This window comes from Typopeltis vanoorti, chromosome 5, assembly GCF_054136105.1.
Source record: "Typopeltis vanoorti isolate ZY-2024b chromosome 5, IOZ_Tvanoo_1.0, whole genome shotgun sequence".
In the NCBI taxonomy this organism is placed as follows: domain Eukaryota; kingdom Metazoa; phylum Arthropoda; class Arachnida; order Uropygi; family Thelyphonidae; genus Typopeltis; species Typopeltis vanoorti.
The window spans coordinates 152,563,522-152,580,072 of NC_143553.1; the positions used below are offsets into that span (position 1 = coordinate 152,563,522).

Here is a 16,551-nt window from a genome sequence, read left to right on the forward strand (position 1 = left end):
ATGAGATTTGTTGGTGAGCGCTACCGAACCTATTGAAACTACGTGCATCGCGCAGGATAAAATCTGGGAGGTAAACCTTTGTTCGCTAATTAATCAGTCAAATGACAGAGAAACAGAGAGATGATTTCTAGAGTCAGAGGTCAACAAAGATTCAAAGGGGGCCTCATTAGGTGTCAGCGGTAATGAGGAGAACATTTGTGATGAGGCCGTAGTTGGTAGATTTAGCAAAATTGCCTTCGGGACAGAAAGAGTTAATGCAATTGCGGAAAGTCCAGCGCCTTCCTTGATTGGTCTAAACACGACAAACGCAGAGAAGGCGAAAAAATAATTTAATCTTTCTTTCAAATCACTCCTTTATATAAATTCATATTTTACTGCCATTCTCCCATTTTATATCCTTTAATTTATTACGTTCTCTCTCTCTCTCTCTGTAATTCTTTTTTCTTTACTTTATTTAGCCAATCGTTTGTTTATTTTCTGTACTTTATAAAAGTAATTGTGAGGTGAATTGCCATAAAATTTTCATACTCTAAAATACTCGGTTCAGTTGTATGGACGAACCCCAGGGGAAGGAAAATTCTTGTGGGATCCAATAAAAGAAGCAATAGGAAAACCTAGTTGTCGAGATCCCAACAATTACGCCATTAACTTCAGCGGCACTTCCTTAAGTCAGTTGATAACAACGTTATCTTTGGAATTAAAGATATGGGTTCGAATCCCGTTTAAAATGCAATGAACTTTTATATGGGCTTCTCACCTTCAGATAAGTTATTACCAGTCTTATGAGGCAGCAGAAGTTTTCATCTGCAACCCTCCCCCATCCCGAAGACCCAGAGAACATGATTGACAGACAAATACATGTTTCGTAGATTTGGTCGGTGTTGTCGTGTAGGACTCCCTCACTTTTCCTCATCCATCCCTTAGGACCGGTTGAGCAATGGATTTTTAAGTATGTACTTTTGACTGTAGATCCGCGTGTGTGTTCAAAGGCTGGTTTACCTGTTCTGAGGGACGAAAAACCCGAGTTTCCGGGAACAAAAAGCCCTCTACTTTCGTATGACCAGCTAACTCACCTTTCGTCGAAAGAGAGACCAGATAAAGGTCCCTAATGCCACTGACGGGAATCGAACCCAGGTCTTTCCCATCAAAAAGCTTCATCTATACCGACTGAGCTAGAGGCTCTCGTAGCTTCGGTAGGTCTGCAATAACCACACACTATAATTTCATCGTTCTTCTCTTTATTTAGGTTTGATTCTTAAATTCCTTTAGCATTTCTCGTCTCTTTTATTCCTAATTTCTCTTCGTTCTACTTTTCTCTCACTGTTTTTTTTTTTTTTTTTTTGATGCATTCATTCATTTTTTCAAGCTTTGCGCGCACGCACACACGCACATATTACGTAGAGTATTTACTGTATCATCTCTGCAGAGAAGATGAATATAGTTTCCCTTAGCAACGACCTCTCTCATCTTTGATACATTCCGACGGCAGATGAGTGGCATTTATTAAACATGACCATCTCTGCAAAGATCTCGGTTTCAATTGCGCCTTTTATGAATCAAGCAGAGAGAGATTTGCTAAGGGCGACTATGAATAATTCGAAGGTAGAGCGGGACTGAGTACGGTCTCCAGATTGTCATGCGGGATTAGTCTTTTCTGGTGCATGGAATTAGAAGAGGATTATTGCAAGATAGAATTGATGAATGCGTGTTCCAATTGGTCGGCTTATTAGTTCGCATTTTCGGTCACAATCTGGAGTATGGAATGACTGAATGAGGATGTTTGATTGCAAAAGCCGCATACGCATTACGGATAGCTTGAAGCTATTTAAGCTGTCCGAATGTTTCAGGCTTTGGAAACAAAGTTTACACCGAGTTGTAATTAACATAATCAGCGACATCCTAAATTTCTGTAGCTTTATAAAGATGATCGTATTCTAATAACATCCGTCTAGCTACAGCAAGATGAACAATCACTTTTTTTTTCAATGATTATTAAAGAAAAAATGTGAACACAGCTTTTATTATTAATAGATAATAAAATGTTACGTTTCACTGAATAAAAAAGAATGGTAATGTAGAATCAGTTTTATATTGCTTTCTATGTTCTTCCATTCCATAATAAAACAAAAAGTAAATGTTACATTTTACTCCACAACGAAAAAAAATTGGATATATAATAAATATTTAAGTTACAAAAAAGGCGACCGAACTATTTTTATATACCTTTATATTTTTATACTAATTTACATAATTAAATTATTTTTATATACATTTATATTTTTATACTAATATGCATAATTAAATTATATTATTATCATAGGTAGCACTAGAATATATACCTCTCAGCAATAAATATCGATCTAGTGATAAATCTCAAAAGGACTGTGTTTTGTTCTTTCGTTCGCTGTTTATTTCCTGTTATTTGCTCTTATTCTACGAGTTCTGTTCGTTCGTGGCCCTTAGATTATCTACTCTCTAACTTGTGTGAGGCATCTCCCTTTCTCTCAGACGAATTTATATACTGCGCCAGCCTGAGCTTAGGTACAGAGTATATCTTAACCTAGGGAGGGTCACAAACATTAGATGCCACTAATGTGGTTACAGCTGATACAGTTGTAACCACATTAGTGGCATATATAGATAAACAGATAATTTTCGTAATTTTTGTGAGTGGTAAGAGTCAGTCTACATGGTCAGATCACACACATATGATACTATAAAACATATATAATGAATTAATAAGTAATACAAGACACAGATATTATGTAAGCCATACTAAGTTAAAATCATCTAAGGTTTCACTCACTCTCTCATACCTTAAATATACAAATTTCTCATCACATAGAATGTTTCCTTCAAATGGTTAAAAGACTATATACAGTTGATCAGGTGCTCGTTAAGCACAAACCACATCTTGTTTCCTTTTCGTAATGATTAAAACATTGGTTTAATCCATTCTTAACAAGTTTACGATTTTCGGATAGTCAGTCTAATGAGATTTAAAATGTCCAATAATCTCCTTAATCTTCAAAGTTCATTTTTCATTCTGAAACACAAAATTTCTTCCGTTCACAATTATCCTAACGTTTAGGGACAAAGAATATGTAAAGTACTTATTTACACTGCACAGGTTTTCGGGGTTCCTTCCGTTCTTCCTTCGTAGTGGAAACTTTGTTGTTCAAGGTCTGCTGCCAGGTGGAAAATCACGTGTATTCTTCAAGTCTGGCGCTCGCTTCTTCAAGAATTACATCGGTGCATTTTTCTTTGCCGATGGCCCGCTTCTTTATCTGCCGTACTCTGTTATGATGCCGGGACTTACGGTAGTCCACTCCGGGAACGTAGGAGATGGACATCGTTGACCACTGAGGAGCACACGGAGAGAAAAACCGGAACAAACAAGTGTGTGTGGGGGGGAGGTATCCAGATCTGTGTTGCTGCATATATTCCCCCTTTCCAGCGCCCTCTTTTCGAGTTAGATTTTGCATATTCGGCTTTTCGATTCGTCCCCGACTGGATGACCTCTTCGCACCGCCATAGGGGGCTTTCCATTTTCGGGAAAGCGTGCCTCTAGATTTTTTCCACGAACTAGCACCCACGGGCGCTTACAATACTACGGTGGCATTTGAGCGACCTTTGCCCTTTCTTAGGCAGTATACTGACATTCTTGCATGTGTAGTTATAAATCATTAGTACTTATCTTTACACATATTCTTTGATTATTTTACATTTATAATTCTATTTTAGATCTATCAAAACTTATACTAAATATTTCTTTCATCTTATTGGTCATGATACTAATTCTTTTATGATATGTACTAAATCGCTGAAAAGACAAGTATGCTCTTTTAGTGGGGCATATTCTGTTAGATTCGGGATGAGTAACTTCATTGTAAGTGAGGTTGCCCATTTCAGATCTAACAACTGGCTTAACCACGCCACCGGCAAAGACGTCAACGTTATCATGGATGCGAAGTACACGTTAAAATTTTAATACTATTTGATATTACATTGAAATATGTGATGGATACGAAGCGTATGAGTATCCGTATTTGATCCATAATGGCCGGTAAGTGGTTAAAGAGGTGAAGCAAGAATGCTTTTTCATCTTCCCCGTTATCTGTGGACAGTGCAGGGATAAGGTGTTATTGAGCTATTAAAGCTCTCATCATGGCAGGAGGGTAACAGCAATAGCCGAGCCTCAGTGGGAACTTCATTGGCTACAGCATTGCCATCCATTACCCTCCAAAGGTATTAATCACCGCATCTCACGGTGGATTCCTCGTTCAGTGATAGTTTTTATAAGGACTGGCTTAAAGTGGCTAAGCAAGAATGCTTTTCATCTTCCCAGTTATCTGTGGACAGCGTAGGGATAAGGTGTTATTGAGCTATTAAAGCTCTCATCATGGCAGGAGGGTAACAGCAATAGCCGAGCCTCAGTGGGAACTTCATTGGCTACAGCATTGCCATCCATTACCCTCCAAAGGTATTAATCACCGCATCTCACGGTGGATTCCTCGTTCAGTGATAGTTTTTATAAGGACTGGCTTAAAGTGGCTAAGCAAGAATGCTTTTCATCTTCCCAGTTATCTGTGGACAGCGTAGGGATAAGGTGTTATTGGGCTATTAAAGCTCTGATTGATCATGGCAGGAGGGTAGCAGTAATAGCCAAGCCTCAATTAAAACTTCATTGACTACAGCATTACCATTCATTACCCTCCCAGGGTATTAATCACCGACTGTTTAAGTAAAGGTGAACTCTCAAAAAATCGGACGATCTCTAGACCACTCCATAGTGTGCGAAAGACCGTCCATATCTCAGCGTTGGTTCCACTCAGTGAGGGGCTCCCCCACCACCGAGCAGAACCGCTCAAATTCCGAAGAAAATAATTCACCGACAAAGCCCCTCAGCGGGCCGTGCCGGAGAACGCTTTTCCCGGAGACTCCAATTGCTCCCTTAAGGCAAAAACCTTAAGAGAGCGAACTCAAAAACTCTCGAATCTCATCGCCCAAGGGGGTAACAGCAACAGCCGAACCTCAGTTAAACTTCATTGGTACAGCATTGCCATCCATTACCCTCCAAGGGTATTAATCAATCACCGCATCTCACGGTCGATTCTTACCCTAATGATAATAATGATTTGTGAGTTCAACAAATCTTCATCATCGGCCTGTGGAGTAAGATAGACTGAGAGTCAGCAGATAGTATGAGAGGAAATAAAGATAGAATGCATAGTGGTAGAGCAGGTGAAAGAGTCCTCAGTTGACCTGTTTTAGCTGTTTGCCCCCCCAGGGGCGTTTCTAAAACGGTCGTTGATTTTTCACTTTACAAAAAGGAAAAATCCTAAAAAGGAAACATGTAAAAAAAAACAAAAACAGTACAGAGAAAAGCAAAAATTGAAAGGTAAACTTAGAGGTGGAGGAAGGATCTGGCCCGAGTGATGCAGCTCACAAGGAACTGCACCGCCTCGCTGTAAGCCTTCGCCGCTCGGGTTCCCGGGTCCTCCCCTACCTGTGATAGCTGAAACCGGTGAAGCTGTGTACAGAAACCCCACAAGGTGGTTACTCTATGTCTTTCTCTTGTTGTGGGCAGTTATTATTCTTTTGGCCACCTCACTTCCCTTGGCCATGTCTAGTTTGCAGAGAGCTATGAAGAACGCCGAAGCTGCCTCCTCGTCTAAATCCTGGGCTACCTCTACCTGCTCAGGGGTGACTTTGCTGATGTCATCAACGAAGATGTCACCCCATTTTGCGCTGACGATGTCAGATCCATGTTCCCCTGTGAGGAGGAGTTCAGGTTCTCCTATTTTTTCATCGCTTCTTTGAATTTTTCCGCCATCCCTGGGATACCTCTGATGATATGGCTGAGAGTCTCCCCTGCTTTCGCGTGAGGGACTTCTGGGTGGGCGGTCTCAGATACTTTTGCTGTTTAGGGCGTTACCAACTCTTCTTCCTGTGCGCTTAATGGCCGTTTGGAGGTGTTGGTGTTCACCTCCATCTTTCCTTCTTCCCTATCTATATTTGTATTAGTATTAGTATCTATATTAGTATTGATGGTTTCAATAACGATTGTTTCTTCTTGTTGGATTTTACTGCTTGGGGAAGTTTTTTCCCCTTACGGTTTTTCTCAGACGTGGAGGTATGGATTTCTGTTATATCAGGAGCAGCCTCGAAAGGAGGAGAAGTTTCCTGTGCTGTGTCATTTCCATTGCTTGGTGGAGTTGCTGGCGTGTTTTGCACCACCCATCCTCCCAGCAAGGGTTCTGGATGGGCATATGTCCACTTTGTAGTCAATGACCCCACATTTCAGGCAAGCTGACTCACAGTTTTCTTGGTTGTGGCCTGCTTTGAGGTAGTTTTTACATTTCGCTCTAGGACAGTCTGCCCCAAGGTGAGTGAAGGCACCACATCGAAAACATTGTTTTTTTAGCGGTTATGCTCAGTGGTGGCGTGTGGGTGGAAGACAATCACTGAGTGGAGCCACCGCTGAGATGGACGGTCTCTCGCCCACGATTGAGTGGCCTAGGGATCGTCCGAATTTTTAGAGACGGCTTTACCTTTAAATATGGCAATACCCTTGGAGGGTAATGGATGGCAATGCTGTACCAATGAAGTTTAACTGAGGTTTGGCTGTTGCTGTTACCCCCTTGGGCGCTGAGATTCGAGAGTTTTGAGTTCGCTCTCTTAAGATTTTTGCCTTAAGGGAGCAATTTGAGTTTCCGGGGAGGGTGTTCTCCGGCACCGTCCGCTGAAGGGCTTTGTCGGTGAATTATTTTCTTCGGAATTCTGCTCGGTGGTAGGGGAGCCCGTCACTGAGTGGAACCAACGCTGAGATAAGGACGGTCTTTCACCCACTATGGAGTGGCCTAGAGATCGTCCGATTTTTTGAGATTTCACCTTTACTTACATAGTCGGTGATTGATTCATTCAATCCAATACCCTTGGAGGGTAGTGGTTGGCAATGCTGTAGCTAATGAAGTTCTAACTGAGGCTCGGCTATTGCTGTTACCCTACTGCCATGATCAGAGCTTTAATAGCTCAATAACACCTTATCCCTACACTGTCCTCTACAGATAACGGGGAATATAAAAAGCATTCTTACTTCGCCCCTTTAAGCCAGTCCTTATAAGGACTAAAGCTTATTGCATTGCAGCACAGGAGTGAACCATGAGATGCGGTGATTAATACCCTTGGAGGTAACGGATGGCAATGCTGTATCCAATGAAGTTCTAACTGAGACTCGGCTATTGCTGTTACCCTCTTGCCATGATCAGAGCTTTAATAGCTCAATAACACCTTATCCCTACACTGTCCTCTACAGATAACCGGGAATATGAAAAGCATTCTTGCTTCGCCCCTTTAAGCCAGTCCTTATCACTATAAGGGCCATATCATTTGAAATGTAACTAATTTTAAATAATCACTTGATTTAAATGAATGGGATCATCTCTGTAATTTCGAACTATCTCCACGGAGCGTGTTAGTGCCTTTTTTTACGGGAAGTGATCGTTATTTTAAACGATCTGCTAAACCTATTAAGAGTGTGTACTTTGTTACACTATCTGACATTTAATTTAACTTTCCCGTTTCTTCCCATCGTTCTTTCGTTATGCATGAGATAGCGTCGGTAAATCCATGCTCTCGGGAAATTCGACCATATGGTGGGGTTCCTTTACACGAAAAGCGAGATTGTATTCCGGTCGCTAGAAAAGGTGTTGCTCTTCATAATTGTCTTTTCTTTCTTATTTCGTGAGCAAATGAGGTTGTGCAGGAAATAAACCTTTACAGGGGAAAACAATCGGAGCACAGAGAAAGGCGATAAACAAAGATGGGTAGGGAAAAGGTATAAAATAGTGGGGGGAAAGGGAGAGATAACTACCCTCAAATACTAAAACAACACTTAAATTTTGAAAAAGGAATGCACTCGATCTAGATGAGAAAAATATTCATAACCAAAAAAGAAAAAAAACACGCAATAATCTAGATGTCTTGAACACTTGTTTACAAGAGAAGGGGGATAGAAAGAAGGGATATTACTGGCATTTCTTTGCGAGTAAAAGAAATGTGATTTAAAGATTTTGTTTGGTCTCCAACATCCGTTGGTGTATCTTCTCTATCTCAAGAGATTGGCGCAGAAATTGCAGTCTAATAATACAAACACCCTCCGCAAAGCGTAATGCATGTGTGTGTGTGCGTCCTTCCCCGCAGGCCGTAGCGTTTGTAAATCTGGGCGAGCCGAAGCAGATGGTACTGCAAAACCTATAAGTGGATTGTGTTCTTCAAAGGGATTGTAGAACACTTGGAGATTTCGCAGCACAAAAGGATAAGAGAGAGAGAGTTTGCTACGGAAATGAATAAATTACGTCTGCCTCTACCCTTCTGATAATGCTTAGATCGTTCAAAGAACTGGCGAAGCAGAAATAGAAGGAATTTAGATAAGGAATGTTGTATGGTTGTCCTGAAGGTCTAAGGGGAAGAGAAGGGCGCGGTTCTAAGAGTTTGTTTACTGGCGGGGAGGCCGCCTATTTGAAGTACCAACCTCATCTAACATGCAGTGCATGTCGACGACTCCTATTTCGAACTGCAAACGACTTGTGGGAGGAATCAGACAATCATTTGTTACTTCAGCGGCTGTACAATGCTTTAATATACTTGAAAGTAAAACAATGTTTGGTAGTCGTAACCCATGAAGGTATCGCTAATATTAACCTGATCAAAAGCTTTCTTTCTGTTTTATTTTATTTATTTTATTTTATTTATTTGATTTTATAGTGTATTTGATACAACACAAATTCCTTACAAAATGGCACGTATCGCTCTATTTATTAAATTATATTATTAAATCAATATGGTTGTATCAAGGATACTTGTGACATAAGACTGAATGATATAATCAGGTAATCACAAGAAAGATATTTATTTAACCAAATATTTCGATCTGGAAATAGCAGACCATCGTTAGTGGTATTACAAGAACAGTTTAAAAAATACAAGCTAGAATACTAACAATAGATCGTTAAAATTAGAACACGCCGCGTGATGTTATATCACTAAGTATGAAACGGAATATTTTGAAGTAGAAACAGGATTGAATTTGCTATTAAAAAAATAAATAAAATAAAATAATGAGTAATCTTGATTAGACTTTCCCAGATTTTTGATATAGATATACAGTCATTACGATTCAGGTTGGGGCGATGGAGCAAGGCCTCCACGCTTTCCTTGAACAAACGTTCGAACCTATAACGGGATCTATGTAAGAGGCGAGTCCTGGACCAAAAGATGCTGTGGTCAGTTTCAATACCGTGTTGAGCCAATCCAGGCTTTTCAGGTTTGTTGTGAAGAATGGATGATTGATGTTTTTGGATTCTTTTTTCAAGAGAACGTCCAGTCTGTCCAAAATAAGAGAGATCACAGTTGCACGGAATTTGATAAACTCCAGGAAGAGATAAATTTGAGCGTTTGTCTTTAGGAGAAGGAAAATGAGAAGACAATTTGTTAATAGGTGAATACGTGATTGTTAAATCGTATTTCTTTAAAATTCTTTCGATAGGTTCTGAAATACCGGAGATATAAGGAATAGCCACTCGACGTATTGAAACTTTGTTGTTTTGTGGAGGATTATAAGAAATGAGAACACGTTGAGTACTTTTTTCAGAAAAGCCATGAAACTCAATGGCTTTTCTGAAAAAAGTACTCAACGTCTTCTTATAATCCTCCACATTTTAACGATCTATTGTTAGTATTCTAGCTTGTATTTTTTAAACTGTTCTTGTAATACCACTGAAGATGGTCTGCTATTTCCAGACCGAAATATTTGGTTAAATAAATATCTTTCTTATGATTACGTGATTATATCATTAAATCAATATGGTGTTTCAATAAAATTTATAGATTCTAAATAACCTTTGGATATTTCTTTAGTTAAATCAATGAAAATAAAAGTATTTCAAAGACACAAAAAAGTATTAGAAGTATTATTTCTATACTCGTTTTGTTAATGGAAAAAATGTTACTAACACCTGTCATCCATAGGTTTGTCATTATTCTCAAAAACACTTATTCCTTTTATTTCTAAGCGGACACTTACCTTTAAATCTCCAATAGCAACGGAAGTAAACATATAATTAAAGCGCGTGACAGTTCAAGAGGAGAAATGACCTGTCTGAATAGTCTCTCTCTCTCTTTCTAAGTAACAATTGCAACAATAGCCATTTAGAAAAAAAGAACAAAAAAAAACTGTCACAGTTACGTGCCCAGTCAACGCAACAATGATGAAATGTAACAAAATGAGAAACTAGACATCTGGCGCGCTCTCAAATTAGAAACCCGACAACAATGTTTAAGTGGCGATTGCACGTGTTCCTGAATATCGTTAAATATTTATATTAGTTGTCTGTCTGAAATGGTCGCTAAAGAAACGAACGACAAATGAGCTTGCGAAGATTTATTAAAGGATACTGGAAGAGGCGGAATAACAAAACATTCCAGTCTGTGAGCGAAATAGAAGACATTTAACATAAAATGTCGGGTGAGGGATTTTATTGTCTTCTTTAAACATAATGATGTTTTAGGTTATTTGAAAACGGAAACATTTAATGTTTTTTTTTTCCATTCCTCAATTGTATATCTGTTTATTTTTCATTATATTTTGTACTTTATTTATTTATATTATCTATTCTCTTTCTCTTGTCTGTTCCTTCTTTAATTCTTCTACTTATTACAGCTATCTATCTAAAAGGTAATTTGCACTCCGTAGTCAAAATTGCATATCTCCTTTAGTATATCCTTTTATTTGGAATGTTAGAAGGTTTTGAGTGTGTGTGTGGGGGGGGGGGGGGAAGCAGTTACTTTTTAAAGGTAGTAACCTCTTGTCATTCGATTTGGCGTATTAAATCAGTTGAACATCAAATAGGCAAAAACGATAATCTAAAATGCAGACGTCTGGTCAACAATTAGTTACCATGACAACCAGTGTTGAAATAGATTTTACAATCCATACCTTCTCAGAAGATGGTAGATTTTGCAGGAAGACTTTTTTTACACTCCAACGAATACACAGATCGATCTTTAGAATCAATTATACTAATATAATCCAGCGGATTCAAGATCTTGATGAATTACCTTCCTGAATATCAAATCATACTTAGATTTAGGAGATTTTTATGACATGTACTCTGTTATGTATCATATTTTGAGCAATCTTAAATATTTCTTCCAACTGAAGAAAATTGGTTTTCACTTTTGAAGTTGCTTGCTATATAGAAATTATTAAGACCATATGGCCTTCCTCTTTCTCAAATACGAATGATATGTACTACTATTTTAAGTAAATTTCAAGTCGTACGTCACTTTAACCCCCCTCTCCTGCATTCAGTATGAGGACCTTTCCAGTTATACGCAGAAAGCAACTGTCTTGTCGACTGTGACGGGATGGATAAGAGGTTATTATAATAATTGATCTGATAAATGGCCAAGGTATCACTGGATGACTATCTGAACTTCCATACCGAGTTTACGTGTTAGTATGGGCAGCATTTGGACACTCAATGTTTATCTTTTGCAGCCAGATATGCATTGAACATCGTCAACACGAATTGTTTTTGACATGATGTTGAAATTTTTTTTCTGTGGTACCTTTAGTTTTACTACAGAATTTCCAAAAAAAGATTTAACTCCATAAGAGATGTGGTTACCGTTTTTATCATAATGGAGCTAATACGTAATAAAAAGAAGCACTTTCTAGATGACGTTTTCTCAATTTAATTAAGGTGTATTTCGATTTCACATATTACTCGAATATTATTGAAACCATGGAACCAATAAAAGCATCTCAGATTAATCGAATTTTTGCAATAAACACTCCTGCATATTCCTCCTAAACCAGAACCCAATTACGATAATTATCCATACGTTGAATATTAGGTGATGACAAGAGCAATTTGCTCTTTAAACAAACAAAACAAAACAAATAAAAAAAAAACTGAAACACTGTCCTTATAATTTCCTATACAAGAAGAATACCTCAAAATACACTACACTTCCAAAATTGTAGGCAACATTTGAGTATAAGCACATGGAATACAGTGTAGGTTCCGTATAGGCCTGTGTTCTAGCCTAGAAGGCCACTAGAAGTACCTCTGTTATTTGAATTAAAAATACCACAAAGACAGTAACTCTTGAAATTCGAATGTGGAAAGTTTGAATCCGAAATTGCAGTTCGTCATTCATTCCTGTTTTAAGGTGGGAATCCGTTTCCCCCCTCTCTAAGAAAAACCAGCCAACCTGCACTTCTTTTGGAGCTATTCATTTTTTATATCCGACAAAAGTCTTCATGCATGTGATGGATGTTACTCAACTAATTTTTCCAATATGAATGCATTATCTCCATTCTGAATCAAGTTAGGTGGAAGAAAGTGTGAATGAGGAATGCCTTTCGTGGTATAGCCTTGCAAATCCTGTTTTCTCGCAATGGCACAATAACCAGAGCATCCCATAACAACGGACCATCTCCAAAAGTCACACGTGCTACTTTTCAATTTAGAGGTATGATCACTGATTCTACAAAAACGATAAAGAAATGTTCATGGACTATTAGGTTTAGATCCGGTTCCCAACTTATTCTTTGTGTGAGAAATTGCACACCAAAATCATCTTCTTTTGTCCGTATAAAAAAGCTTCCGCATGAAGAGTAGAGTATTTCAGCTAGCACAGTGCACACAATGTACCGTGTCTGCTAGATGTCTGTAAATTATATCTATATATGTTTGATGCCTAAGGTCACATTCTCCTGGTAAATTACGAAACGTTTTAAAACGCTTTTATATTTGGCTATAAAATTTGGATGTATCTATAATACCTCCATTACAATGTCCATATAAATATACATATATCTATAGATATGTTTATATTTGCTTCTGTATTGATTCAATAGTTTGTAAGCTGGCATCATTTCCACTTGAAGTAACAAACACAAAACAACCATCCCTTTATTGTACACGAATGCTACGCAAACTGCGTCACAAAAGAAGATAGACAAAGCCCTAATACAGATATTTAGTGATGATTCATTACAAACATCTTTTCAAATGATTTAACGCATCAAGCACAGATTTTTGTAATACGTTTCTTAGTAAGCAGGAATATCACTGATTTTTTCCCTTTTTTTAGTGTTTCATATAAAACAAATAACACAAAAAACTACGAAACATTACTTTAACTGTTTCTTCCTCCCAACTGACAGATAAAAATGTATGCATGGCTCATTAAGGGCTGCCCACTGTTATAGTGCAGATTAAACGACTGGTGTTGAACAACAGTTTTTCCCTTGAAGTTCTTTGCTTCGAATCTCTTTTAAGATTATCAGACGGAAACACGAACTAATTACCAGGTGTAGTGTCGGTAAGGCTGAATGAGCAAAAGGAATCGAGTCGGCTCTTTTGATGCAATTAATTGCCTTCGTGCGAAGTAGTTTTTTTTTGTTGTTCTGCAGTGTCTGGAAGATGGGAAACATAACTTCATCTCACTCTTCTTTCTAAACACTCCATCGTGTTAGCTTTCTTACAAAAACTATAAGCTATTGATCGTTGAGGATGGAAGCAACCGAGATAGCGTAGGAGTTGCTGCAAATAAAATATTTTCTAAAACTATCGCGTTTTTTCGCATTTCTCGAAAGTAAATTCAAAGAAAAAAATATGTCAAATATATATTCAGTACGTTGATGAGAAAATAAGTTGTTTCCATGCTTTATTTATTTGAATCCGATAATGTCGCATGTGCTGAATGACCAAGGCAAGATTTGCTTGTCTGGAGTAGATGCGTATGTCAACCGGAAGTTGTCATCAATTTCCGGTTACCATATTCATCATTTTTAACGTTTCTAATAGAGGTATTTAGATTTCATCTGCAGTTATCGACTTACACATAGCGACACCTAACGGCAGTATTATGAAATGATTAGTATTCTCTCTCTCATTTTTTTTCTGAACGCTTGGTTCAAGGATATGTCGATACCGTTTTGATAAATCTCTTCCTCTATTTGACAAATCGGCTGACTTTTTCCCCTTTTCTATCCCAGGGAATTTGAAGGTAAGATAAAAGATTACTTTACCGATGATGTCAGATGTTTGATGAATGACTTTCCAGGACGTAATACACCATCAATTCTGTCTCAAGGTGATGATGATTTTTTCCTTTCCATAGGAGCTGTGTCCAGACATTCTGTGTTCTGAGTCCACACAGGTTCTGGGATGTTTTTCGAGATATTTCAACTGAAGAAAATTTACAAAAAAATAAAATAAAAACTTGTCTGAGAAAATGATGGTTAATTTTAAACAAAAAAATATTTTTTTGTTTAAAATCTCGTTTTCTCATGTATGCATAACTTTTTGAAAGAATTTTATCAGTATTATAAAGTAAGATTTCAGAAGCTCAGCTTTATTATCATAGTCAAAATCCTTCTTGAACAGATTAAATAGGTGAAATTCACCTATTTTCGATTGTAGAACTGACAAACAACCCTGTTCATTCGATTCAGCAGGATTCGTTTTACAACCTTTAACATGTGGAATAATAATAAGAAGAAAACGAGAATTGTAAGCAGAAGAGAATTCGAATCGCTTATATTATTTCTTGATATTAGACAGGCCTCGGTACATGTTCAACCAGTGTTTCTATTCATTTTCAAATTACTGCTACATCCTTAATAACCCTTACATATATATATATATACCGTGGCAATAAGTAGTATAATTAGTGGCTAAAGCATACTAAAATATTCCCAAACAAATTTAAAACGCACTTTTTGTATCCCAGGTTTGGATTGAATAGAACCTCAAAATACCTTAAAATCAACCTTAAAAAAATTTGTTCAATGGCCAGCTTTCGGTACAACTATACGCAGGAGATACGACTATACAGAAGAAACATATTTATTATATTAATATTAATTGACATTAAAAATTCGAACTCTAAATTATATAGATTCAAATGATAGTAAATATTTTATGGTGTATTTATGAAATTACTATTTATTAAGACAATATCCGAAATATTTTTATTTTTTAAATAATTAAATAATCTTATTAAGTTTTATATTTAATAATATTTAATAAATGTCTATATAGTCCACTTAAGACTGAAATGTGAGAAATGAATCAGTTTTTTTCTTTTCACTACAGATCCTGAATGCGACATTAAATTTTCAAAACACTTTAGGCTTATTGAGTAAAAAAATATACTTCACTTATAGGTTATTTCCATCTTTCTGAAAAACTACACAAATACAAAGATATGAACATTTATACTTGTACAACTTATAACAGTACAAAGGGAGTTGTGCAACAAGACGTGATATGCTGAGATAACTAATAGATAATTAATCAGATATGACGCATGCGTACTCATACAATAAAAATGAACATAGTGTTCGCTTAGATATAATATGAATGCATTTATGCATTTATCATTTGAGTTAATGAGACATGATTAATTAATTATAACATAACTAACTTATAATAAGACTAAAAAGCTTATAGAAAAAATAAAAAAATCCAGTTTCCTTTAAAATATAGCCTGCTTTTCTATCCTTTCTGAAATTGTGTTATATGCATTTATACCTTGCGTATTGAAACATGCCTAACAAATGATTTATTATTATTATTATTATTATTATTATTATTATTATTATTATTATTATTATTATTATTAATAAATGGAACCTTGAAAATAAATTCTATCAAATATACAGTCCACTCTTACCAGCTTTCACACGAACATCACGACTTCTAACTTTTCCCACAGTACTGGAACATATACATCTATAAACTCCATCATGCACACCGCGACGAAACCTATCGGGCCTAAACGGAAGAAAAACTAAGGAACCATCTGCACGAAGTTGACGAACACCCGGAATATCGGAGGTCATCATGCCATCTCCCTGCTCCCAATAGACTGTTGGTTTGGGGTCACCAGTTGCGGAGCATGGGACAACTGCTCCTGTAGTGTTGGAAAAATCTACTCTAGTTGGAGGTTCTTGAATGAAGGATAATCTTCTAGTACGGCGTGGCTGGATAGTGGCAACAACTGAAAGAGGTTTAAAAATTATATTAGAACGTTCTCGTCTAAAAAATAATATTTGGTTGTTTTGATAGCAATAAGCAAAGTGGATGATCATTATCTAAGCTCTCTTAAAAGTATAAAAATACATAATAGCGCAATAAAGTATCGAACAGTATATAAACGTTATTGATTTTCAATCACTCACTGTTTTTTTTTTTTTTTTTTTTTTTTTTTTTGCGTGGCGTTGATGATGGCAAATATACTTTAATGTGCTTTATATTGAATGGCAACATAATTCCCAACACAATGCCCCTATACATGTAGCTGCACTGCATTACTTTCGTGCCATACACGTCTCCTTAACTCTGCAGCATTCTTGATTAGATTCGGCATATTTTCTCTTTTACGTGAAACGCACGAAGCATATGAGAGATGACATAATTAAGTTTTAATACGATATTTATTGAAGTACTTCCCATATTTGCGTTCATT

At 37.1% G+C, this 16,551-nt stretch overlaps 1 protein-coding gene across 1 annotated transcript in view; it reads right to left on the bottom strand.

The window, feature by feature from the left end:
• The window catches only part of LOC150106947 (cell adhesion molecule Dscam1-like), a 322,565-nt gene extending 306,538 nt beyond the window's left edge, over positions 1-16,027 (bottom strand). The window contains exon 1 of the mRNA XM_090393513.1: positions 15,757-16,027. Coding sequence (XP_090249639.1) covers positions 15,757-15,928 — 172 coding nt within the window. The 5' untranslated portion in view covers positions 15,929-16,027. The remainder of the gene's footprint in view (positions 1-15,756) is intronic.
• Between the last annotated feature and the right edge of the window lie 524 nt (positions 16,028-16,551).